The sequence below is a fragment of the Dipodomys merriami genome, unplaced genomic scaffold (genome assembly GCF_024711535.1).
Source record: "Dipodomys merriami isolate MVZ:Mamm:240054 unplaced genomic scaffold, mDipMer1.0.p SCAF_34, whole genome shotgun sequence".
In the NCBI taxonomy this organism is placed as follows: domain Eukaryota; kingdom Metazoa; phylum Chordata; class Mammalia; order Rodentia; family Heteromyidae; genus Dipodomys; species Dipodomys merriami.
In genome coordinates this window covers 12,076,479-12,102,275 of record NW_027204937.1, presented here as the reverse complement: position 1 = coordinate 12,102,275, position 25,797 = coordinate 12,076,479, and the positions used below count along the sequence as shown (strand labels likewise).

The window sequence follows — 25,797 nt, the reverse complement described above, 5'->3', positions numbered from 1 at the left end:
GTAGCTGACACAGAGATTGAGAGCAATGATCCTACCCTACTCATCCTCCATGTGCAGCACTAAACACAGTGCTACAGAATAAGGGTTCTGTGTAAACATCCACAATCTACAAGGTAATACCAGAGGATCAGCTGAGATAGAGATTTTGTGTGTAATTTGGTATTTTGGTTTGCAAATATTTTTACTCAGCAAATTCTCAATCTCTATGTCTTAAATGATTCTGGGGCTGAGGAATAGAGATAATTGGTGAAGTGCTTGCCTAGAGTGCATGACGATCTGGGTATAATTTATAATTGATAGCAATGCAAAAAATAAACAAATTCCATCCATCCATCCATCCATTTACCTACCTGTCTGTAGACTGATTTTTTTTTTTCTCCCTGCTCAAGCTGGCTTTGAACTGTGATTGTCAGATTGGAGCTTCATGAGTAGCTAGGATTACAGACTTGAGCCACCAACACCTGTTTGATTCTCTTAAATCCAAATATTTAAATAGAAGCACACACAAAACCAGTAAGATTATGTTTTGGCTAAAATCCATATAATTTATTATTCAACAAATACTTGAGTATCTTCAGGCCATGTCCTTGAAGCTGAGTATAGAGATAAATCCTGGCCCTCAAGGAACTCACAATCTAATGAAGGGAAAAAGACACAAAAAATTAACATAGTAGAATTACAGTATACAATGGGAACCATTGTGGAAGACAAAGAGCACAAGAACCTAAAATCTATGGCCAATGTGTACAGGAAAGATAAGACCTAGCTAATGGGTATTTCTGCAGGAATAAATAAGATATGAAGCTAGGCACCAGTGGCACATGCCTGTAATCCTAGCTACTCAGGAGGCTGAGATCTGAGGATCACAGTTCAAAGCGGGAGAGCGCTTACCTTGAGCTGAAAAGCTGAAGGACAGTGCCCAGGCCCAGAGTTCAAGCCCTATCTATCTATCTATCTATCTATCTATCTATCTATCTATCTATCTATTTATATGTATGGTTATCAAAGGTCAGCTCATTATCTCCATCAGAATTATCTGGAATACATTTTAAAATGTAGAGTCCTAGTGTTTTCGCATATACTGATCCAACACGTCTGGGACCTAGGAATCTGAATTTTAAAGCATTCTGGTTGATTCCAATGCATCTTAAAGTAGATATGATGTATTTTTTACACTGGAAGAAGGCCTTTACATCTGAAATACTAGTCTATGTTGGTATTTAATGAGGGGAAGGGGAAGTAGAGATGAGGAAGCAGATTGACATTTATTAAATTCTACTATAGTCTATGTATGTTAACTTAATTTTCATAGTAATCCTATGAGGTAGATATTATAATCCCCATTTACATATGAAAAAGCAAAAGTTAGAAAGTTTAAGTAATTTAACACTAGCAGCTAAGGAATAGTAACACTGATATTTGAGCTCAAATTCACTTCTTCAGTCTTCCAACTCCCTATATCACAATCTTCCCCTGCTACCAGGGGAAGATTTACGGATTAGAAGTTACAGATTTCTTTATACTATCCTAGATAAATAAATATAAAGAACAGTCAAGTCCAACATAATTATTGATTATAAGGATATGTCCTTCGTTGGCAAGTTCTAACAGAGTATAAAGCAGGAAGAACTCATAAAAGGAATGGACATTTGTAATTTTTTTTTTTGTCATCTTGCCCTCTGGTAGAGGTGTTATAAATAATACAATGGCCAAGACCTGGGTATATCTAGAGGAAAAAGAAAATATAACTGAAGACACATAAAAGCAAACCCATCTAATGACAAAGATTCTTGACATGTAAAACATCCAGAAGGTTGGAGGGTATTTAAGGAAAATGGCAAGGCTGGTAAGAGTCAAGTCTTTCAGAAGATGAACAGTCAGGATCAGAGACAGGTCCAGATTCTACACCAGAAAACAGTTCTCAATCTTTAGAGAAACTGGAAATTAACTAAGCATTATCATTCTATATACTGTCTCAGAAGAACAACCAAATAGACATAGCTCAGAAAATAATGGAAGGGCCAATTCTATGTAAAAGGCTTGGAAGACAAGCCTAACCTACAAAAATCTTCCATATGAAGAAAACACACAGACATACAGACAGTCACAGGACATAGAGAGACACACAGCAATATTGCTTCAATTCCTATTCACCACTTTGATGGCTTCCATTCAGATTATTAAGCAGGAGCAGCAGACAATGCAGCATTTTAGATCAAACAAAATGCATAGTACTGGTACAGGGAGCCAATAATGCTAGGGGCATCTGAGTCCTGGAGTTCAGAAGATTGGGATGTAAGCACTACCCCCTTCTATCACTGAGCTACAAACCACACATGAGTTTCCAATGTTAGAGAACAATGCTCTGGCATTCTAAGAAACTAATGGGTTCCAAGATGAGTTTTGAAAAGAAATCAGCCCACAGCACCAATGCTATGGACAGCACACAGCTTAGAGTTTACTATGTTGTGTAACAAAGACTGAAAGCCAGACTTTATTTTCTTGCTACATTTTTCTCACTCCTCAATCTGGGAACATTTGCCTCTACTCACTTTTTCATATAATGCTAAGAGTAGTATTTTTTAAAAAAATCATGCAGTGGGGAGGAAAGTCAGGAACAGAAAACTGGGAGAGAATAAGAGAGGGGGGTGACACTGTTCAAAAGGAAACGTACTCATTACCTGAATCGTGTTACTCTAACACTTTTGTACATCATCTTCACAATAAAATTTAAAGTTAAAAAATTTAAAAAATTAAAAAACATGCAAATCTGGAATGATCTTCTTGCAAAGATGTTTTATTTACACTACACTGATAGATCTTCTTCCAACAGGCAGAGGTAGAGAAGCGAGTGCAATCTATGGTTTAACAATATTCAGGCACTGTTTATCTAATTCTACCTGAAATTTATTGACACCTCAAACCAGCTACAGTAAATCTTAACTATGGGGGTGGGGAGCAGGCATCAAAATAAAGTTTTTATCCTGATGGGAATCTCTGGTTGGTTTTAGAGTCTAAACAGGATATCTGGATTATACTTTTGGCAAACTCACTGGTGCATGGGAAGAATATGTATCGTTCACATCACACTATGATCTTCAAGCTTATTACCCTGTCTTAGATTCATAAAAATGCAGAACTGGAAGTTATGAGGTCAAAACAGTTAGAATGCAAGTACACAGCCACACTGTAAATCAAGTCAACCACTGTATAGACTCCTGGATAGTTTTTGCTTAAATGACCAAAAACACTTAAAAGGAAACCTTAAGTATACTGAGAAGAAATTATCAGACTTTTCGGGTACCTTTGTTCCTGAATTTCAAGTCTTAGGGCTCATCTCCATCACCACTTCTTGTAGTAAGCATACAGGACAATTCATTATGGACTGCTTGTTACAGAGGCTGAACTCTGCAGCTGGAGGAGGCAGGTAGGCTCTCAACTATCCAGAGCTGAGCCAACTCTGTGAAAGGCCAACGCTCACACCTCTAAGTCTTATCCTGGTTCTGGGCACATTTCAACCCTGCTCCAAGTCCACTTTGTTCCAATTCAGCAATGACAGACATATATTTGAATTCACTTGGCCTGAAGTTAAAGGTCTCCACTAAACCAAAGGTCTCTTTCCGATCAGTGGCATAGAAGAGCTGAACTTGGTTGGCGATGCACTGTGCCTCAGCAATATTCTGTAAGACAAAAAGAGTAGTGAAGTTCCTCCCTACACAACATCAAAGTTCTATATAGTGGGTGAGATTCACCCTGGAGTCACTGCTTCTAGAAAGTCCCCCTGGCTCTATGACCTTCCAAGTGTTGGTTAGATGTCCCTCTATGAAACCACTGTCATAGCACGTATTACACTGTCTAGTACTTTCCTTTTGTTCCCTGCCTGTTTTCCCTAAAGTGCAACCAGTATAGCCAATCCCCAGGTAGAGAAAGGGCTACATTCAGTGCAGGGAAATGTACAGAGCAGAGCACCCTGTGAGGGGGATGGGTGGGATGGGGTAGGGTAGAATGGGTGAGGTAAGGAAATGCATAGGCTAGAAAATGGGTGGGGGAAATGCATAGGTTTGACTCATGAAACTTCACTAAAGAATTATTGCAAATAACTCTGGCTTTTTTCTACACTTTACAGTTCTGGATGGCCAGAACTTATCCATCATCACCGTGTACGTATAGCCAAAATTAAGCCCCAGAAGATACTAGAAAAGTCCCATTAAAAACTGCCCAAAGTATGCTGTTCAGCTACAGAATGATGAAGATGGGTTTATAAATACTATAGGCTGTGCTTCACCTCTATTTATCCATGGGACTCTCAAGTCATTTCTCACAATCAGGCACTAATCTCAGACTGGATCTTTAATCAAAAGCTTTTTCCCCTTAACCTGGCTCCTTTAAACTAAGAGCTTTAGAATAGGAGCCTTCTAGCAGATAAGGTTCAAGAATGGGCCCAAAATCATGGGGCTGGTCAGTGTCAGTGTGGGACTGGAACTCTCCACTTCACTTGCTACTGTTTCTGATAATTAAGACTGACTGAGGTCAATAACTCAACTTCAATCAATTTTACCTTTCTTAAACTCAAGCATGCCTCAAGAACAAATCTCTAAAGTGAGTGCACTGAAATAATCTGAGATAGACACCACCCATTTCTGGGTTGTGTAGCAGTAGGGTCTCTGATGTCAATCAGTATTTGAGACTTAAAATGGTGCGGGGAGGGGTAAGCCCAGATGTGCTCACTCCAGAACAGTGCTGTCCAAACTTCTGCAGCTTGGATATTCTGTGAGTACCTCAGGGCGCTTTCATCTGAGTTTTAGTTGTTATATTGTGTGGGTTTATGTAAGATTTTGTTTGGGGGGCTGGGAAGGTGGCTCAAGTGGTAGAGCGCTAGCCTTGAGCTGAAGAGCTGAGGGACAGTGCCCAGGCCCAGAGTTCAGGCCCCACGCATGGACCACCCCCCCCAAAAAAAAGACTGTTTGGATAAAGGGCTCCTCCTACTAGTGAAAGTCTGAAGGCAACTAGTATGGTGGGTTGAGAGGTGAGACATGGAGAGACGTACATCTGTGTGTCTCTCATGGAGCATTATGGAAAGTGCTTCTTCCTCCTTATTTTTTTATTTTTTTTTGGGTCCCATCGTGGGGCCTGAACTCTGGACCTGGGCGCTTTCCCTCAGCTCTTCAGCTCAAGGCTAGCATTCTACCACTTGAGCCACAGCGCCACTTCCAGCTTTTTTTTTATGTGGTGCTGAGGAATCGAACCCAGGGCCTCCAGCATGCAAGGTAAGTGCTCTACCACTGAGCCACCTTCCCAGCCTTTCTTCCTCCTTATTAAGCACACTTTTTATTCTCTTGATTCTCAGTATAAAGCAGTACCCCCCCCCAAAAAAGAAAGGGGTGACGTTATCCAAAAAGCAATTTTTTTTGGGGGGTCCGGTTGTGGGGCCGGAACTCTGGGCCTGGGCGCTGTCCCTCAGCTCTTCAGCTCAAAGCTAGAGCTCTACCACTTGAGTCACAGCTCTACTTCTGGCTTTTTTCATTTTGCTTATGTGGTGCTGAGGAATCGAACCCAGGGCCTCATGCATGCAAGGCAAGCGCTCTACCACTGAGCCATCTTCCCAGCCCAAAAGCAATGTTCTCTTTACCTGACTTACATGACTGTAAGCTCTGCTGTCCCTCAGCCCTTTAGCTCAAGGCTAGCACTCTACTACTTGAGCCACAGCGCCACTTCCGGCTTTTTTCTTTTTGCTTATGTGGTGCTGAGGAATTGAACCCAGGGCTTCATGCATGCAAGGCAAGCGCTCTACCACTGAGCCACCTTCCCAGCCCTTCTTCTGTCTTTTAATCTTCTTATCTATAATCAATATGTCAAGCCCTGTGGGTTTTATTCCCTCCACTTTTCTTAGATCATTCTCTGTACTATCAGTGTTCTAGGTTTAAGTCTTTACCACTTCTTGTTCAGATGTGGGTGAAGCAACTGTCCTTTTTTTGGGGGTTCCGGTTGTGGGGCCTGAACTCTGGGCCTGGGCGCTGTCCCTCAGCTCCTCAGCTCAAAGCTAGCGCTCTACCACTTGAGCCACAGCGCCACTTCCAGCTTCTTTCTTTTTGATTATGTGGTGCTGGGGAATCGAACCCAGGGCCTCATGCATGCAAGGCAAGAGCTCTACCAGAGCCACCTTCCCAGCCCAGCAACTGTCTTCTAAATGACTACATTGACCAGACTAGAAGAACAAAATGGTTAGGATGTAAATTATTAAGATTTATGGTCTTAAAAAAAAACAGTTCCTTATGAGTTACTCCCTGTTCAAATCCTTTAATGATTCTTTCACGTCTTCAGTATAGAGCCCATCTCTAAACATACCCACCAAACTTCCTTTGTTTTACATACCAGTGACACAAAACCATTTGTAACACCCAGTCATTTTATATCTCTTAATATTTTCTGATGCTATTCCCTCAACTGAAAACAGTCTTCCTTCCCGTGCTTCCTTCGTCTAGGTGAGTGAACTGGTCAGACTCCTGCTCGTCTTGGAATGTTAAACCTAGGTGTCATCCCCAGGAAGCATTCTTGTTCCCTCTGTGCCACCTCCTCCCCCACCAAGATCCCAAAATCCTGTTCTTGCATCAACTATATACTACTGAATCATCTACTGATGCAGATGTGGGGGTCACACAGGGATAGTTTTTTTTTTTGTTTTTATCGGTTATAGGGTTCAAACTCTGGGCTTGGGCGATGTCCCATCAGCACAAGATGAGCACTCTACTGCTTGAGCCACAGTGCCACTTCTGGTTTTCTAGTGGTTTACTGGAGATAAGAGTCTCACAGACTTTCCTGCCTGGGCTGGTTTTGAACCATGATCCTCAGATCTCAGCCTCCTGGGTAGCTAGGATTACAGGCATGAGCCACCAGCACCTGGCTTAGGACTAGTTTTTTGTTGTTGTTTTGTTTTTAGTATGCCACTAACATCTTAGCCTGAAGGTTAGTTAGTTCAGAAGAAATCTGTTTTTCACAAATCTCTCTCCCCCTCTCTCTCTTGTCGGTCATGGGGCTTGAATTCTGGGCCTGGGCGCTGTCCCCTCAACTAATGCTCTACCACTTGAGCCACAGCGCCACTTCAGCTTTTTCTGTTTATGTGGTGCTGAGGAATCGAGCCACCTTCCCAGCCCCCCACTGTTTTTTCTTATTAATACAGTATTTAGTCTTTCCTCTGTCAAACCCTGAGCCAACCACTTTCCCCAGACTTCCTGGGGAGGTACAGATAAAGGAACATACAGGGCAGACAAGACATGGGAGGAAAAATATTGGGTGGTGGAGATGGCTTTTTCACATGGCAAAGAGGATTGAGAAAGGCCATCATCAGGAGAAAGAGTTCCAGGGCCTCTGAGAGGGCAAGGCCCAAAATGGCATGGAAGAAAGGTTCCTGGAATAACTAATGATGAAGCTCCCAAACACAGTAAAAATTCCAGCCCCAGAGCCAGCCACCCCAACTGTGGTAGCTCCAACCCCAATATCATGTCCATGGCCCTTGAAATGCCATGGGCTGGAATCTGCAGCTGATGACAATTGAGGTCAGGAGATGTGGGCTTGCCAAGCTGCTGCGGCTCTCATTGGTCTGTCGCTGGTTGGTGCAGATAGTGGTTGACTCAGCAGCTGAGAGGTGTTCCTGACCAAGGACGGGATGGAGACAAACTTGGAGCAGGCTTATCTCTTCAGGGGATGTGGCAGGAGAGCTTGCTCCCAAGGCAGAAAAATTAGGCGGGGGGGCACAAATTTCTATTCATTTGCTTTATTATAGCTGAAAATACTATGCCCAAAGTGCACATTTCATATAGGCACAGGCAGAAGATCACACGTTCATATTATGTTTAGCTTTCTCTTCTCTATGCTATTTAGCTCTACAACAAATTCTAACATGTCTAATAGTGGACAACATTGGAACCTCAGAGCCAAGTTGTTTTATACAAGGCAAACTTGAAATATGGATACTGGGTCTAACTCATGCCATTTTGGCATCTTGGTAGATGAAGGTAAAATCCCACCCCCAGGTGATGGGCATGCCTGAATGCCTAGAGGCAGGGAAGGGGACTTGGACAACAGGTTACTGGATCTGCCAGATCTATTATACCATGAACTCGAGAGACTCTTTGAACTCTCCACCTTCCTGTGACCCTCAACTCTGACTATGACCCTATTTAGGCCAGACCACCTCAGCTACCGTTTTGCACAACCCTCATGTCTCCTGACTCTCAGGTCACCATGGCTTCCCACTTTTAACTCTCCATTAGAGTTGATCTGGTTTGTTGAGATTGTTTTTTCTGCTCTTCCTTCCTTCCTCTTCCTTCCTTCCTTCCTTCCTACCTTCCTTCCTTCCTTCCTTCCTTCCTTCCTTCCTTCCTTCCTTCCTTCCTTCCTTCTTTCCTTCCTTCCTTCCTTTCTTTCTTTCTTTCTTTTGGGTCCGGTCATGGGACCTGAACTCTGGGCCTGGGCGCTGTCCCTCAGATCTTCAGCTGAAGGCTAGCGCTCTACCACTTGAGCCACAGCACCACTTCCGGCTTTTTTCTTTTTGCTTATGTGGTGCTGAGGAATCGAACCCAGGGCCTCAGGCATGCAAGGCAAGCGCTCTACCACTGAGCCGCCTTCCCAGCCCTCCTTTTGGTAATATACTTTATGGAGTGATAATCTTTTTTTTTTTTTTTTTTTTTGGTCGGTCGTGGGGCTTGAACTCTGGGCCTGGGCGTTGTCCCTTAGCTCTTCAGCTCAAGGCGAGCGCTCTACCACTTGAGCTACAGCGCCACTTCCGGTTTTCTGTTGGTTTTATTGGAGATAGGAGTCTCACGGTCTCTCCTGCCCGGGCTGGCTTTGAACCGCGATCCTCAGATCTCAGCCTCCTGAGTAGCTAGGATTACAGGCATGAGCCACCAGCGCCCGGCTGGAGTGATAATCTTATTCCTTTGCATTCATCTTTAACTTTTGGTCCCTGACTTACTTCCTTAAATCAGTTGCCCACCAGGCGCTTCTGGCTCATACCTGTAATCCTAGCTACTCTTGAGGCTAAGATCTGAGGATTGTGGTTGGTTCAAAGCCAGTCCAGGCAGGAAATCCTTGAGACTCTTTTTTTTGTTGTTGTTGTTTTTTTTTTTTTTTTTTTTTGCCGGTCGTGGGGCCTGAACTCTGGGCCTGGGCACTGTCCCTCAGCTCTTCAGTTCAAGGATAGCGCTCTACTACTTGAGCCACAGTACCACTTCCAGCTTTTTCTGCTTATGTGGTGCTGAGGAATTGAACCCAGGGCCTCATGCATGCAAGGCAAGCACTCTACCACTGAGCCACTTTCCCAGCCCCGTCCTTGAGACTCTTATTTCCACTTAACTACCAGAAAATGTGAAGTGCTGTGGCTCTAGTGTTAGCCTTGAGCTGAAGAGCTGAGGGACAGCACCCAGGCCCAGAGTTCAAGCCCCATGACCAACAAAAAAATAAAAATTAAAATTAAAAAATTAAAAAGTCAGTTGGCTAGTTTAATCTGACTCTTTTGATACTCATACTTGCAGAGATATTCCATTCCTTGAGACTAAGGATAGTTAAGCTTTAAACAGTAAATACTTTCAGTTCCGTAGGTTATTTGTCTCTGTTGTAGCTATTCAATTCTCTTTCTCTTTTTTTTTATTCCAAGACCAGGACTTAAACTCTGTACCAGATGCTTTTACTGAGTGGCTAGGACTCTCTGTTGTAGAGCAAACATAGCCATAAATAAATGAATGAGCATAGCTAAGTTCCAATAAAAATTGATTTGTAGACACTGAAAATTGGAATTTCATATATTTTTTGCATGTCATAAAATATCCTATTTTTTTAAGTCCCCTCCAGTAACTATATAAAGATAGAGAAAAATATTCTTTTTTTTTGTCAGTCATGGGGCTTGAACTCTGGGCCTGGGCACTGTCCTTCAGCTCTTCAGCTCAAGGCAAGCACTCTACCACTTGAGCCACAGTGCCATTTCCAGTTTTCTGGTGGTTTATTGGAGATAAGAGTCTCACGGACTTTCCTGCCCTGGCTGGCTTTATACTGTGATCCTCAGATCTCAGCCTCCAGAGTAGCTAGGATTTACAGGCATGAGCCACTGGCGCCCGGCTGAGAAAAATATTCTTAACCTGGTCTCATAAAAACAAGCAGTGGATTGAGTCTGACCTATAGGCTATTGTTTACAGACCAATTCTAGAAAACAATTTCATACTTTTTCTTTTTTCTTTTTGTGGGCCATGGGGCTTGAACTCTGGGCTTGGGCGCTGTCCTTGTGCTTTTCAGCTCAAGGCGAGCGCTCTATTGCTTAAGCCACAGTGCCACTTCTGGTTTTCTAGTGGAGATAAGAGTCTTACAGACTTTCCTTGCCTGGGCTGGCTTTGAACCGTGATCCTCAGATCTCAGCATCCTGAGTAGCCAGGATTACAGGCATGCGCCACCGGTGCCCTGCTCACCTCTTCTCTTTTGAACCTTCATTTATTTCCTTGTTATTTCATTCAGTTCTGTACTTTAAATATGATCTCTGACAACTCCTATACTAATGCCTATAAACTGGCTCTCTCCCCTGAACACCAGGCTCATATGTCTAATCTATTACTACTTGGCTATCTAACAGGTGTCTTAGATTTAATAGGTCCAAATGTCAGCTCCTTCAGGAGAGCAAACAATTCCTTCTGCAATACTGTCTATCTCAGTTAATGGCAACCTCATATTTCTGGATTGGATCTGAGGTGACTTCCAGTTGAGTGTGATGGATAGAAGGGTTTAAGAGAAAGGACAATTGGAAGAAATGGAACTGAGCAGTTTTTGGTATAATAAACAGTGAAGAGAGTCCCCACTATGTTCTAGACCTTGGGACCAACTGCTACTGTAAGATACTAGCTAAATCTCTTCTTTTGTCTCTGTATGATGCTCTAACCACCTGAAGAAAATCAAGTAGTTATTGCAATAAATCTTAGGGAGAAAAGGCTCTAAAGTGCTCAGTATTTTGAAGGCACTGTGATCTACCTCTGTCAGATAAATGAAACAGAAACAAGCAAGGGCTAGACAAACAAACTGTGAAGTAGTCATAATTCTTCTTATGGCACCTGGATACAGGGAGAACACAATGGCATCATTAGCTATGGGCATGTAGTTGATACTCTAGCCTAGTGCCTCTCAACTGATAATGGAAAAGGAGAAAAAGAAATCATTAGGGACAGTTTTTTTTTTTTTGGTCAGTCGTGGGGCTTGAACTCTGGGCCTGGGCACTGTCCTTCAGCTCTTCAGCTCAAGGCGAGTGCTCTACCACTTGAGCTACAGTGCCATTTCTGGTTTTCTGATGGTTTATTGGAGATAGGAGTCTCACGGTCTCTCCTGCCCGGGCTGGCTTTGAACCGCGATCCTCAGATCTCAGCCTCCTGAGTAGCTAGGATTACAGGCATGAGCCACTAGCGCCCGGCTGATGGTGACAGTTGTATAGACAAACAATGTGGCAGAGGATAAAAGTCTAAGAACTATTCTAGACTGAACTCATCCCTTCATGGACATAGCTGTTTTCTTTTTAACCTCTTCATTGAAATCCCTAGGTCAGAATCCCTGGACTCAGAATGATTGGATTTTAGAAAGTTATAGATGAAGATAATGCATAATTGTATATTAAGCAATTCCTTATAATCAAACTTAGTAATATTTCCCTAAAAAATATATAACATTGTCTACAAGTGAAATTATTTAGGACTATACAGAGCCTGAGATGGTTTAAGTAAGGATTTAGCTCCAAAGTGAGTTTAAGTCAGGTAAGTTTTTGAGACCAAGAAAGTTATAAAAAAAACGATTTTTACATCTGTGGATTTCAGAATTATAAATAAGTGATTGAGGATCTGTACTAACTTCCACTTGGAAGAACATGAACAAGACAAATTATTTTCAACTTTGTAAGAAGCAAAGGTCATATAGTTTGCTGCAATTTGACCTCTCATGAGCTTTTTATAGATGAGTAATGCCTTTTGGGCCTATAAGTAAATCAAAAGTGGTAAATGTTGATTCTTACCAGAAATGTGGAATCCATTTCAGCTGTCATCAACACTATGCCCTTTTCTTCTTTAAGTTCAGGGTAGTGATATAAAATCAGCTGGCTGGCTGCAGCATCCCCCCGGGTCTGTAAGGAGGAACACTTATCAGAGCCACCACCACCACAAGCTGCAATTTCAAAGCAATAGAGTCTGGAGGAAAGTCTGGCTCTTAACAGCCCTTTGGGTGGCTATTGAGTTGGAGTACTGGTATGTGGAGGCAAGGTCAGGCCTGCAAAGGCATGGGGAAACTGACAATTTGCACGGTGTTATTTGTGTCTTCAATTGCAAAAGGTTTGGCTTTTTTCCCAGAAAATGTTTATAGAAGGCAGTGAATCCTTCATTATGGCCATACATTTAAAAACAAAATGGCATGAGCAGCTACCAAATCAAATTCTAAAGAAAACAGTGTGCCTGTGTAATTGCCACTTTTATGAACTAGCACATTTCATAGAGGAAATCTACTCCCCTTGGCTAGGTCTGAAGACTGAGCTCTTTTGTTTTTGGTTTTTTTTAGGGGTCTGGTCGTGGGGCCTGAACTCTGGGCCTGGGTGTTGTCTCTCAGCTCTTCAGCTCAAGGCTAGCACTCTACCACTTGAGCCACGGCACCACTTCCGGCTTTTTTCTTTTTTCTTATGTGGTGCTGAGGGATTGAACCCAGGGCCTCATGCATGCAAGGCAAGCACTCTACCACTGAGCCACCTTCCCAGCCCCAAGACTGAGCTCTTTTTAGCTATAGCAAGAGCTGGAGTTTGCACATAGGCCAGAATTCTGGTGTGTAGTTTTAAAATATTATCTGGTTGGGGCAGAAGAGAGAATAGGAATAGACTAACTTCATAAAGAATGGTTGGCACAGTGGCTGCTTGATCTCAAGTCTACACTAGGAAGAAAGGTTTGAATTTAAAACTAAAGCCCTTATATAGTATAAAAAAAGTAAACAACTACACTCAAAAAGAGATTATTGACCTTCATCTCTAAAATTTCAGCAAGATAGGATATCTAACTATGGATGTTTATTCTTAGTAGTTCTTAGTTCTATTAAACACTTCTAATTTGACTTCTAATATTATGCTAATAATTTTGGTCATAATTATATTTCTGGATCTTTTTTTTTGATACAAGAGCAGAATCCCAATCTCATAGATCTCTAGGTTGGGCTGTGAAGGTGGCTTAGTGGTAGAGTGCTTGCCTTGAGGCCCGGGGTTCGATTCCTTAGCACCACATAAGCAGAAAAAGCTGGAAGTGGTACTTGGCTTAAGTGGTAGAGTGCTAGCCTTGAACAAAAGAAGCTCAGGGACAGAGCCCAGACCCAGAGTTCAGGCCCCATGACCAAAAAAAAAAAAAAAAAAAAGTTAATAGCTCTCTACGTGCTAGCACAATTTCCAACACAATGTCATAGGGGTCAAATTCAATGACTCTGGATTCATATAACCTAGACTGTCATATAACCTCATCTCTGGGGGCTGGGAAGGTGGCTCAGTGGTAGAGCACTTGCCTTGCATGCTTGAGGCCCTGGGTTTGATTCCTCAGCACCACATAAGAAAAAAGCCGGAAGTGGCGCTGTGGCTCAAGTGGTAGAGCACTAGCCTTGAGCTGAAGAGCTCAGGGACAGCGCTCAGGCCCAGAGTTCAGGCCCCACGACCGGACCCCCCCCCCCCCAAAAAAAAAAAAAAAACAAATAACCTCATCTCTGTCACTTAGCACTATCAACTAACTAGTTCAAGTCCATTTTCTTTTCTGTAAACAGAAAAAATAACATTAAACTATATTGTGGTATATTTGTGAGGAATAAATCACATGTATATAAAATATATGATTTATAATAAGTACATCAGATATTGGATACTAGAGTTCGAGCTCAATGAATGCTAGATGAATTATAAAATAATGTGAAAAGCTGGTCCCTTACTCTAGTTTGCCTCAACTTTAAAGGTAATATAACAACATGCTTGTTTTTGCCAGATGTAGCCTTCAAATATAAAATGTCAATCCTGGGGCTGGGAAGGTGGCTCAGTGGTAGAGTGCTTGCTTTGCATGCATAAGGCCCTGGGTTCGATTCCTCAGTACCACATAAGCAAACAGAAAAAAACCGGAAGTGGCGCTGTGGCTCAAGTGGTAGAGCGCTAGCCTTGAGCTGAGCTGAGGGACAGCACCCAGGCCCAGAGTTCAGGCCCCATGACCAGACCCAAAAAAAAATAAAATAAAATAAAATAAATAAAATAAAATGTCAATCCTACTGAATGAGATTTAAAATGAAAAGCTTCAAATCTACCTTTAAAAAATCTAATATTTGGGAATAAAACAAAAGGAAAAAAGCAAGCAAACAGAGTACAATTTATTAAATGGAAATGATTCACCTCACCACACGAAAGGGGCTGAGTTGGCTTAAAAAAAAAAAAAAAAGAGATAAGACCTGGAGCATGCCTCAATGGGTTTATAGCTTGGCTTAAAAAGGTAACATCCTTGGGTTGGGAATGTGGCTCAGTGATAGAGTGCCTGCCTTGTAGGCATGAGGCCCTGGGTTCGATTCCTCAGTATTAAGCAGGAAAATCTGCAAGTGGCGCTGTGGCTCAAGTGGTAGAGTGCTAGCCTTGAGCTTAAGAGCTGAGGGGCAGAGTTCAGCTTCAGAGTTCAAGTCCCATGACCAAAAAAAAAAAAGTTAACATCCTGGCTGGGTGCTGGTGGCTCACACCTGTAATCCTAGAGACTCAGAAGGCTAAAGTAAGATCTAAGGATTGCAGTTTGAAGCCAGCCAGGGCAGAAGTCTGTAAAACTCTTATCTCCAATTAATCACAGAAAATTCTGTGGAGGTGTGGCTCAAGTGGTAGAGCACTAGCCTTGAACAAAAGGTATTCAGTACCCAGCCCCAGAGTTCAAGCTTCAAGTTTCAAGCTTCAAGTTCAAGTTTCAAGTTAAAAAAAAAAAAAAGAAAAAGAAAACATTCCAACTTTGCCAAGTTTGTTACATGAGGCATGCTGTAAGTGCTGTAGAGGTCTAGTAAAGAGACAAAAGAGAACCAGATATAGTCAGATATGGATCTGGGATCTTCTAATATATGGGTATTACATAGGGTCTAAAAATTATCCCACCTTTCAAAGTATGACAATTCATCAGGGTCATTGGAAGCCCTGCTGGAATTCAGCAAACTCTCTCAATCTCATCAAATGACAGGCTTCTTTCTTCTACCTTTGAGTGTCTTAGGGCACAAGCCACTTACCTGAATGTTTATAAGTGCAGTGAAGTGGAGTTCAGTACCTGTCCATTGTCCTACAAAGAACTCATAACCTTCCCTTCTTGGCAGTGCACACAGAAACTGTGGGAAAGATACATAAGGAGACAAATGAATAAAGAAATAAAGTCATTTGCTACATGACCAACCACCTGTACCAATCCCTCTACCTTCAGTGCTTGGTTTTTAAAATACTTCTTTTTAAACCACAAAATGCATGTGATAATAAAATGAACACTCGTGTACTTCTCAACTCACATAAGAAAACAAGCATTAGAGATACTATTTGAGGATACCTCTACACCCTTTCAATCTAGATTTAAAATCTATCTGGTACTTGGTGTCTTCTATACCTTTTTTTTTTTTTTTTTTTGGTCGGTTGTGGGCCTTGAACTCTAGCCTGAGCACTGTCCCTCAGCTATTCAGCTCAAGGCTAGGGTTCTACCACTTGAGCTACAGCGCCACTTCCGGTTTTCTGGTGGTTTATTAGAGATAAGAGTTTCATGGACTTTCCTGCCTAGGCTGGCTTTGAAACTCCATCCTCAGATCTCAGCCTCATGAGTAGCTAGGATTACAGGCGTGAGCCACTGGCGCCTGGCTCATGTATATAATTTTTTTTTTTTTTGTCAGTCGTGGGGCCTGAACTCTGGGCCTGCGCGTTGTCCCTCAGCTCTTCAGCTCAAGGCAAGCACTCTACCACTTGAGCTACAGCGCCACTTCCATGAATCTTTTAATGTGTAGGTATAACCATTAATAGGACATAGTGTTCACATGTTTAAAAACTTGAATCTTACCAAACTCTATGCATGTAACTTTGCTTTCTTTATTTTTGGGGGGTGGGGGTCCGGTCGTGGGGCCTGAACTCTAGGTCTAGGTGCTGTCCCTCAGCTCTTCAGCTCAAGGCTAGTGCTCTACCACTTGAGCCACAGTGCCACTTCCGGGTTTTTTCTTTTTGCTTATGTGGTGCTGAGGAATGGAACCCAGGGCCTCAGGCATGCAAGACAAGCACTCTACCACTGAGCCACATTCCCAGCCCCAACATAATTCTTAATTAATTAAATTACCAATGTTGTATGGAATCTTACCTACTTTTATCTGGTTAAATATCTGGGTCTCTTTTGATTTCTAAACTATGTAATGCTACCGAATTATTTTAATTAATTTTATTCTAATTATTAAATTATTATCTATTTTTATCAACTAAGATCACAAATGGCAAATGGCTACAGACTAAACATTATTATTATTATTATTATTATTACTATTATTATATTTTTTTGCTAGTCATGGGGCTTGAACTCTGGGCCTGGGCGCTGTCCCTCAGCTCTTCAGCTCAAGGCTAGTGCTCTACCACTTGAGCCACAGTACCACTTCTGGCTTTTTCTGCTTATGTGGTGCTGAGGAACCAAACCCAGGGCCTAATGCATGCAAGGCAAGCACTCTACCACTGAGCAACCACTGAGCCCAGACTAAACATTATTAAGTGGTTAGTTTTATGTTTAGAATTGGGGATGGCTGGTAGAGAAGAAATGGTGCCAGAACAAAACAAAACCTAATATACATCTTGGAGTTTCTTCTTATTGCCAAGCATTCAGGCTCTGATTTATTATTATTAGATGAGATAACCTTTGTGCCTTTCTAAGCTTATCTCATTTTAATTGTATCCACTTCCTTGCAAATGACATAACTTCATTTTTCTTTATAGCTGTTTCAGATTTCATAGTATATATCATTTTTATCTATTCATCTGTTGAGGAATACCTTGGTTAACTTAGAGTTTGGGTATTGTGCACTGTGCTGTAATATAGTTAGCACTCTTCTGGATATATGCCCAGTGATGATATGGTGGGGTCAAAAGGTCAGTCCTATTTTTATTGTAGAACTTTCATACTGATTTCCATAGTGGTTGTACTAGTTTACAGTCTCACCAACAGTGTATGAAAATTCCTTTTCCGGGGGGGGGGGGGGGGAAGGAGAAGGATTGGGATTGGGGGGGAGGGGGGAGGCTGGGAAGGGATGTGAAGGGTAAACCAAAGGAGGAGGGTGCAATGCTTGGTAAGAAATGTACGCATTATCCTGCCCATGTAATTGTAACCCCTCTGTACAGTATGTTCACAAATAAAATAAAATTAAATTTAAAAAAAATTAAAAAAAAAAAAAAAGAAAATTCCTTTTCCCCAGCATCCTTGCCAGCATTTTGTTATTTGACTGGATAAGATAGATTCTTAGTGTAGCTTTGATTTGTGTTTCCTGTATGGCTGTTAGGTAAATTAAATAGGTAGGTTTAATTAGGTAGCCAATAGAGAACACCACATGGTTTTCAAGCAGGAAGAGAAGTTTATTTATTCCCTACTGCCTGTTCCCACCTTACCCCGTAGAGATCACATGACCTAAGGGGCAGGCCCATGTCTCACCTGGGTTTAAGTAGGGAAGAGATGGGGAGGTGTGGCCAAGTAGGGGAGGTGTGGCCACAATGATGAGGATATGACCTCAGGGCCTGAGACCTTCCCAGGATGTGACCTCATGGGGGGGGGGAGAGGACTCAAGGTGTGCCAGTTACCTAGGTGACACAAGTCCTGGGCGGAGACTTAGCCAAGAGGTAGGAGGAGTTTGTCCCACCTTCCCATTACATTAAGGATGTTCAATAGTTCTTTATGTACTTTTTTTTTTGGGGGGGGGGGGTCTGGTCATGGGGCCTGAACTCTGGCTGGGCGCTGTCCCTCAGCTCTTCAGCTCAAGGCTAATGCTCTACCACTTGAGCCACAGCGCCACTTCCGGCTTTTTTCTTTTTGCATATGTAGTACTGAGGAATCGAACCCAGGGCCTCAGGCATGCAAGGCAAGGGCTCTACCACTGAGCCACCTTCCCAGACCGTCTTTATATATTTGTTAATCTTCTGCATTTCTTCTTCTGAGAACTGTCTGTTCAATTCACTTGCCCACTTATTAACTGGATTATCTGTTTTTGTTTTTTTTGTTTAATTTCTTTGAGCTCATTGTGTATTTTGGATATTAATCCAATCCCTTATCTGTTGAATAGCTAGCAAAAATTTTCTCCCATTCCATAGGCTGTCTCTTGGTTCTGGTAATTTTTTTTTTTTTGCATGCAGAAACCTTTTAATTTGATTTAGCTCCATTCATTAATTTTTATTATTTTCTGTGCAACTGTATTGTTCATAAAATAATCACCTGTAGCTCTAACTTCCAGAATAACATGACCAAAACTGCAAAGAAGACTTTCAATAAACAGAATTATGAAGGAGGCTATAAAGATTAAGGATTTCAGTCTCTTCCAATATGCACTTTTACTGTTAATATCTATACCAGAAAGGCCAGAGTTATGATGGAGCGCTAAAAAGCCTAAAGTTCATTGGTTAAACTAATATGCTCTCATAAGGCTAAAAATATCACTCACTAGAACAATTTACATCTGAGAGTATTGACTGATATGGGATCAGGTGAAAAATATCCTTGTCTAGAAGCAATGAAAGTAATCTTTATGTAGTCATCAGAAACTTACTGTTGGACAAGACTGAGCACGGTTCCAAATCAAATCAAACTTCTCTTTCTGTAAAGTGGAAAATAATAAAATTCATAATAAGAAAACAAAAAAGACCACAAAATCACAAGTATATTCACCAAGACTAAATTCTAGAACTAACTACAACAAAAATGTTTTTTTAAGTTCCATCATTTGTAAATCACTCTTGGATTAGAAAGGCAGGGAAGTCAGATGTATACTTTGCTCTTTTTATTTTTTTTTTGAATTTAGATTTAATTTAATTTACTTTTTTACTTTTTTTTTTTTTTTTGTCGGTCGTGGGCCTTGAACTCTGGGCCTGAGTGCTGTCCCTCAGCTCTTCAGCTTAAGGCTGGCGCTCTACCACTTGAGCTACAGCGCCACTTATGGTTTTTCTGGTGGTTTACTGGAGATAAGAGTTTCACAGACTTTCCTGCCCAGGCTGGCTTTGAACCTCGAGCCTCAGATCTCAGCTTTCCTGAGTAGCTAGAATTACAGGTGTGAGCCACCGGTGCCCAGATAAATTTTTTATTATCTTTAAGTAGTTGTACAAAGAAGTTCCCATTATACAAACAGTATATGAATACAAGGTGTCTGACAACATTGTCATCCGTCGTATGCTTTGCTCTTTATTGTCATAATTACCTGTGAAGATTAGGAATTCCAATGCTCTAAACTCTACTAAGGCAAGCCAAGGAAAAACTGAGAAGCCCTTTTCAAACAATGAGTTAGTATAAGAGATCTAAAATGTAAAAAAAAAAAAAAAGTGCTGACTGGTAAGGGTTTATACATATCAAGAGGTTAAAAAAAAAAGGATACTCTCATAACAACCAAAAGACCTAGCATGACACTTCTGCCTAAACATTTTCTTTAAACTTAGTCACATAAACTCAGAACTATCTCTGCATGCTTGATGTAATTCTAGTCTCTTCCTTCTCAGGAAAGAAAAGGAACAAATGAAGAACTAGCTGATGACCCAGTATTTCAAATGTTTTACCATGACAGCAGAAGGACCTTAAAACCAGAGAAGACAGCAGCATTTCCTTCTTAGTCACAGGCCTTAATGCAGCCAAAAATTTCAAGAAGGAAAAAAGCAAGAAAAATGCCACTAGCAGAGGGGAAATGCCAGAGAAAGACTAGGAAGAGGATCCAAGTCAGCTTGGATCTATGTTGTTTACAGACAAGAGAAAAAGCCATGCTAGAGGCCCTGTCTTAAATTCTAATAGCTTGGCTAGAAAACCCAAAAAGAAATAAAAGACATCTGGAAATTACTCAGCAGCCTGAACTTATACTACGCTCTCTAGTCAGAGACTTAACTCAGAGACATTTCTAAACCAGAAGAGGGAAAACAGAAACCATAAATATACCATACAGAGCTTCCAATCTTTGGTGCTTAGGGTGTAATAAAAAACCTCAAGGCTGTAAAATGTTAAGTCCTCAAGAGGCCATAAACATAAGAAAAGTAAAGGCAACTGCCTGTGAAGGTTAGAAAACTGACCTTCATGCTATACCACTTTTCATTTCCCTCCAACTACTTACAGGAATAACTGCATAGACCGTATCTTTTGCTGCAAAATACTGCTGCCAAATCTGTGTTAAAAGAAAAAAACAGAAGAGTGTAAGTGACAGCTGGGTAATCTTTTCAACCTGTGCAAGAAATTTTACTCTTTTTTTTTTGGGGGGGGGGGGGGAAGTCCGGTCATGGGGCCTGAACTCTGGGCCTGGGCGCTGTCCCTCAGCTCTTTAGCTTAAGGCTAGCACTCTACCACTTGAGCCACAGCGCTACTTCCAGCTTTTTTCTTTTTGCTTATGTGGTGCTGAGGAATTGAACCCAGGGCCTCATGCATGCAAGGCAAGCGCTCTACCACTGAGCCACCTTTCCAGCCCCCCTTTTTTTTTGGTTGGTCATGGGGCCTGAACTCCCTCAGCTCTTCAGCTCAAGGCTAGCCCTCTACCACTTGAGACACAGTGCCACTTCCAGGATTTTCTGCTTATGTGGTGCTGAGGAATCGAATCTGGGCCTCATGCATGCGAGGCAAGCACTCTGCCACTGAGCCACCTTCCCAGCCCCAAGAAATTTTACTCTTAAGATGATTAAACTGCAACTCTTCAAAAACAAGTTCTGTCATAAAAACTGATTCTGGGGGGTGGGAGATGGGAAGGGATGGGAGGGAAAACAAAGGAGGAGGCAACAATGCTTGATAAGAAATGTACTCATTATCTTGCCCATGTAATTGTAACCCCTCCATATGGTATTTTCGTCTTTTTTGGTAGTTGTGGGGCCTGAACTCTGGGCCTGGGCGCTGTCCTTCAGCTCTTCAGCTCAAGGCTAGCGCTCTATGTGAGCCTCAGCCCCACTTCCAGCTTTTTCTGCTTATGTGGTGCTGAAGAACCGAACCCAGGGCCTCACGCATGTGAGGCAAGTGTGCTCTACCACTGAGCCACCATCCCAGCCCTTCCATATGGTATTTAAAAAAAAAAAACAACAAACTGATTCTGGATCTTTGAAATTTTTCCTCTAAAGATGAACTTGTGACAGACATCTTTTTTTCCTATCTTTTTTCTCCTTCCCAAACTCATACCTCTCCAACCAAGTGTAGCCTTCTCAGTTATTCAAGAGTAGAGGGTCTAGAGTTAGGCAGACCTAGATGTAAACTATCTATGCATTTACTAGCTAAGCTATCTTTGGTAAATCACTGAAAATTCCAAAATAACAGCAATAAATTAGCAATAACATCAATCTTACAGGATTGTTGTGAAGATTAAGCTAATATAGCTCTGTGTCTGGCACAGAGTGAGCACTAAAAATAATGTAAGCTTTTATTAGCTATTGTCATAAAAACCTGCTTCTGAAAAGTCTGAAAAGAGATAGATGCTGCTAGGTCTGATTGTGGTATATATCAGTCAGGAGTTCCACCTCTGCCATATGTCAAAGAACAAGGAGGGCCTAGTTGATCTTTTTTTTTTATTCTGTTGGACATGGGGCTTGAACTCTGGGCCTGGGCGCTATCTCTCAGCTCTTCAGCTCAGGCTTGGCACTTTACTACTTGAGCCATAGTGCCACTTCTGGCTTTTTTTACTTATGTGGTTCTGAGGAATCGAACCCAGGGCCTCATGCATGCAAGGCAAGCGCTCTACCACTGAGCACCTTCCCAGCCCAGTTGATATTCTTGAAATACCAAAAAGTAGGGAATAAGGATTTGTACAATGAAATTACAAAATTAGAAAACAGAAATAGTCATTGCTGTTTTCTTGATTCATCTGTTTTTAATGTATCTTAGAAATACAATTTTTCTTTTATAATATATGGATATGGTCTATATGCGATTTTATGTCTTAATTTCTTTTAATCCCTTAGCATACCATATGCATATTGTATTCACATTTTATACTGCTATTATTGTGTGTCTGTGTCTATGTCTATGTCTGTGTGTCTGTGTGTGTGTGTATATGTGTGTGCATGGGGGGAGGGGATTAGTCCTGGGGCTTGAACTCAGGACCTGGGCCAATATCCTCTGGCTTTTCATGCTCAAGGAGTGCTCTACCACTTCAGCCACAGCTCCATTGTCCTTTGGCAGAGATAAAGAGTCTCATGGACTTTCCTGCCTGAGATGTTTTTTCTTTCTTTTTTTCTTTTGTGTGTGTATGTTGGTTCTGAGGCTTAAAACTCAGGGGCTGAGTGCTGTCCTTGACTGTGCTCAAGGCTAGTGCTCTACCATTTTGAGCCATACTTCCAGTTTTCTGGTAGTCAATTGGAGATAAGAGTCTCATGGACTTTCCTATTTGGGTGGGCTTTGAAACACAATCCTCTGATCTCAGCCTTCTGAGTAGTTACGATTACAGGCAAGAGCCACCAAAATACTATCTGGCCAACTATTTATGTTTATTCATTTATTTACTTAAAAACAATAATAGGGCTTTCTCTGTGCCATGCATTTTTTTTTCTGAGCGTTTAACAAATGTTAAACTCATTTAATTCTATGAATGAAGTAAGTACTGTTAGCATCTCCATTTTACAGTAGAAAAAAAAGGCTTTGAGAGGTTAACTAGCTTGTTCAAATAAAATAGCTTTCAAAAATGGAAGAGCTAGGGCTGGGAAGGTGGCTCAGTGGTAGAGCGCATGCCTTACATGCCAGAGGCCCTGGGTTCGATTCCTCAGCACCACATAAGCAAAAAGAAAAAAGCCAGAAGTGGTGCTGTGGCTCAGGTGGTAGAGCGCTAGCCTTGAGCTGAAGAGCTCAGGACAGCGCCCAGGCCCAGAGTTCAGGCCCCATGACCTGACCCAAAAAAACAAACAAACAAACAAAAAAATGGAAGAGCTAGTGCTTTAAACTGGCAGCTTGACTGTATCATATATATTTTAACCAATGCAATATGTGTCTCCATAAATAGAAACTTCAGAGGACTCAGTTGGTAAAGACATGAAGTAGAGTGAGATAAATGGGAGCAGAAAAAATTTATTTTAAAAAGTATTTCCTTCTTTCCTTTGCTTTCCCTTCCTCCTCCTTTCCCTCCCTTCCCCATTCATTCATTATCTTTTTTTTTTAATTTTTAAGATAAGGTCTCAAACATATCTTTCCATTTCTTACCTCTTCTGTGGCTCACTGTGGAACAGGTCAGAGGGATACACAAAAAGAGACCCAATATAACTAAATTTAGGAAGGAATCCTTCATATTGATTGTAGCAGGCTAACCTTGAACTCCTGATCTTTCTACCTTGCATTCTCAATGATGAGATTACAGACATGTGTCACCATGTCTGAAATTTTAAGTACGACATGGGCAATAGGAATGAAAAATAAAGGAGGAATACAAATTGGTTAGACATATGAGAGCCAAGCAAGAAAGAAAAGTTTTCTCTCCCACTGTAGTTTATGTAATTCACCACTTTTTTTGCTTAAGGTTACTTTACATTTTGGTTAGAAAAGGGTGTCAGAATGTATACCCCTTACCACTCTCAGATTTGGTTCACAGAGCATAGTTTTCATGGAGTATGCCAACTCATTCTCATTCATTACCTGTTTTATTTCTTCTCCAGATTTGTCTTTCACCATCTCAATGTTAAAGATTGAACTGAGAGTCTTGAAAAAGAAAATAAAAAGCAATTACAACCCGTGATTTAAAACAGCAACAACCAGCTCGGTGCTGGTAGCTCACGCCTGTAATCCTAGCTACTCAGGAGGCTGAGATCTGAGGATCGAGGTTCAAAGCCAGCCCAGGCAGGAAAGTCCGTGAGACTCTTATCTCCAATAAACCACTAGAAAAAAACCCAGAAGTGGCGCTGTGGCTCAAGTGATAGAGCGCTTGCCTTGAGCTGAAGAGTGCAGGGACAGCGCCCAAGCCCAGAGTTCAAGCCCCACGACTGACCAAAAAAACAAACAAGCAAAAAAAAAAAAAGACAAAAAAACCCTAGTTTCTCTAAGCCTCATGGAGAAAAATGTCAGAACAGTGAAGTCAACCTTCAGTAAGTTCAAATAGCATAAGAACCTCTGCATGCTCAGTCAAGTCGAGTCCCCAAGTCCACAATGGCTTTTTCATTTCTATTCCTGAACAATATGCACTTCCCAAAAGCTTCCCCTTCACCAATGAGTCATGTGATACTTTGCAATGTAAAAGGAGAAAGCTTGGATTTATTTTTAATTTCATTGGTATTCTACAGAGGATGCTATTTGCCAATTAACAAACTAAATACATTTTTGGTGTGTGTGTGTGTGTGTGTGTGTGTGTGTGTGTGTGTATTGGGGCTTGAACTGAGGGCCTCACACTCTTGCTTTTGCTCAAGATTGATGCTCTACCACCTGAACCACAGCTCTGCTTGTTATTTTTTGCTGGTTAACTGGAGATAAGAGTCTTAGATTTGTCTGCCTGGATTGGCTTGGATCCTTAGATCTTAGCCAGGTGTGAATCACCAGCAATCACTCACCATTTTCTATTTTTAAAACTACCTCCTAGCTAGGCGCAGTGGCTCAAGCCTGTATCCTAACTACTTGGGAAATGTAGATGAGGTATTCCAGTTTGAGGTCAACCCAGACATAAAAATTTACAAGATTATCTCAACTAAGGCTGGACTTTGTGGTACATACCTGTCATCAACATGGACACTGGAAATGATGAACAGAAGATGGTTAGAAGCCTGGCTTAGGTGGGAGAGCACCTGTCTAGCAAGAGTGAGGCCTGTGTTCAATCCCTAGCTTTGAAAAAAAAATCCCTCCTCATGCCAAACACAACAACAACAACAACAAAATAACTAATGCCTAGAGAAAGGACAAGTGCTACCCATTTCTTACAGACTTCTTCCAGGACCTCCAGGATTCACACTTAAGCTAGAGGTCATGCTAAGGACACTCAGAAATATTTCTCATCTCTACAGCTGGAAAATCACCTTTTAAAAAATCAAAGTAAATACATTCAAATTTTCAGCCTCTTGTTATAGATATTCCATATAACCTCAGTCTTGGATTTCTATATTTAATTAAGACTTACCTTGTCCTTAGTGAATCCTTTATTCAAAGACTGCTTCCCTGAGGCATCTGTCTGAAATACATGGTGATACAGGGTATTAATCTACACTTTACTCATAGGAAAAAAGACAATCAAACTAGCTGAAGTGCCCCATCTCATTATATAATTCTGTAGGAGAAATTACCTCTCTCTTTTTTTTTTTTTGGTCAGTCATGGGGTTTTAACTCAGGACCTGGGCACAGTCTCTCAGCTCTTCAGCTCTACCACTTAAACCACAGTGCCACTTCCAAACACAGTGTTCTAAGACTCACTGTTTATTTGATAAAACTTCCTTCTAAGATAATGAGATGCCATAGGCACTGGTGGCTCATGCCTGTAATCCTAGCTACTCAAGATGCTGAAATCTGAGGATTGGGGTTCAAAGCCAGCCTGGGAAGAAGTCCCTAAGACTCATCTCCAACTAACCACCAGAAAGCCAGAAGTGGCACTGTGGCTCAAAGTGGTAGAGCACTAGCCTTGAGCAAAAGATCTCAGGGA

At 41.6% G+C, this 25,797-nt stretch overlaps 1 protein-coding gene and 1 pseudogene across 2 annotated transcripts in view; both read right to left on the bottom strand.

Moving 5' to 3' along the window:
* Positions 1 to 519: 519 nt before the first annotated feature.
* The window catches only part of Atpaf1 (ATP synthase mitochondrial F1 complex assembly factor 1), a 33,795-nt gene continuing 8,517 nt past the window's right edge, over positions 520 to 25,797 (bottom strand). Inside the window, exons 3-10 of one of the 2 annotated variants that reach the window (XR_011364943.1) lie at positions 25,282 to 25,332; positions 23,817 to 23,879; positions 20,338 to 20,388; positions 18,799 to 18,846; positions 15,268 to 15,363; positions 12,032 to 12,139; positions 3,305 to 3,680; positions 520 to 635 (exon numbers count right to left, since the gene is read on the bottom strand). Coding sequence is in view for 1 of the 2 variants with exons in the window: in XM_069987308.1 (XP_069843409.1) it covers positions 3,486 to 3,680; positions 12,032 to 12,139; positions 15,268 to 15,363; positions 18,799 to 18,846; positions 20,338 to 20,388; positions 23,817 to 23,879; positions 25,282 to 25,332 (612 nt within the window). In the remaining variant the exon portion in view is untranslated. Of the gene's footprint in view, positions 3,681 to 12,031; positions 12,140 to 15,267; positions 15,364 to 18,798; positions 18,847 to 20,337; positions 20,389 to 23,816; positions 23,880 to 25,281; positions 25,333 to 25,797 lie in introns of both variants that reach the window. The other variant, XM_069987308.1, reaches the window with a different exon arrangement.
* LOC138803496 (ATP synthase F(0) complex subunit C2, mitochondrial pseudogene) lies at positions 7,309 to 11,130 on the bottom strand (annotated as a pseudogene).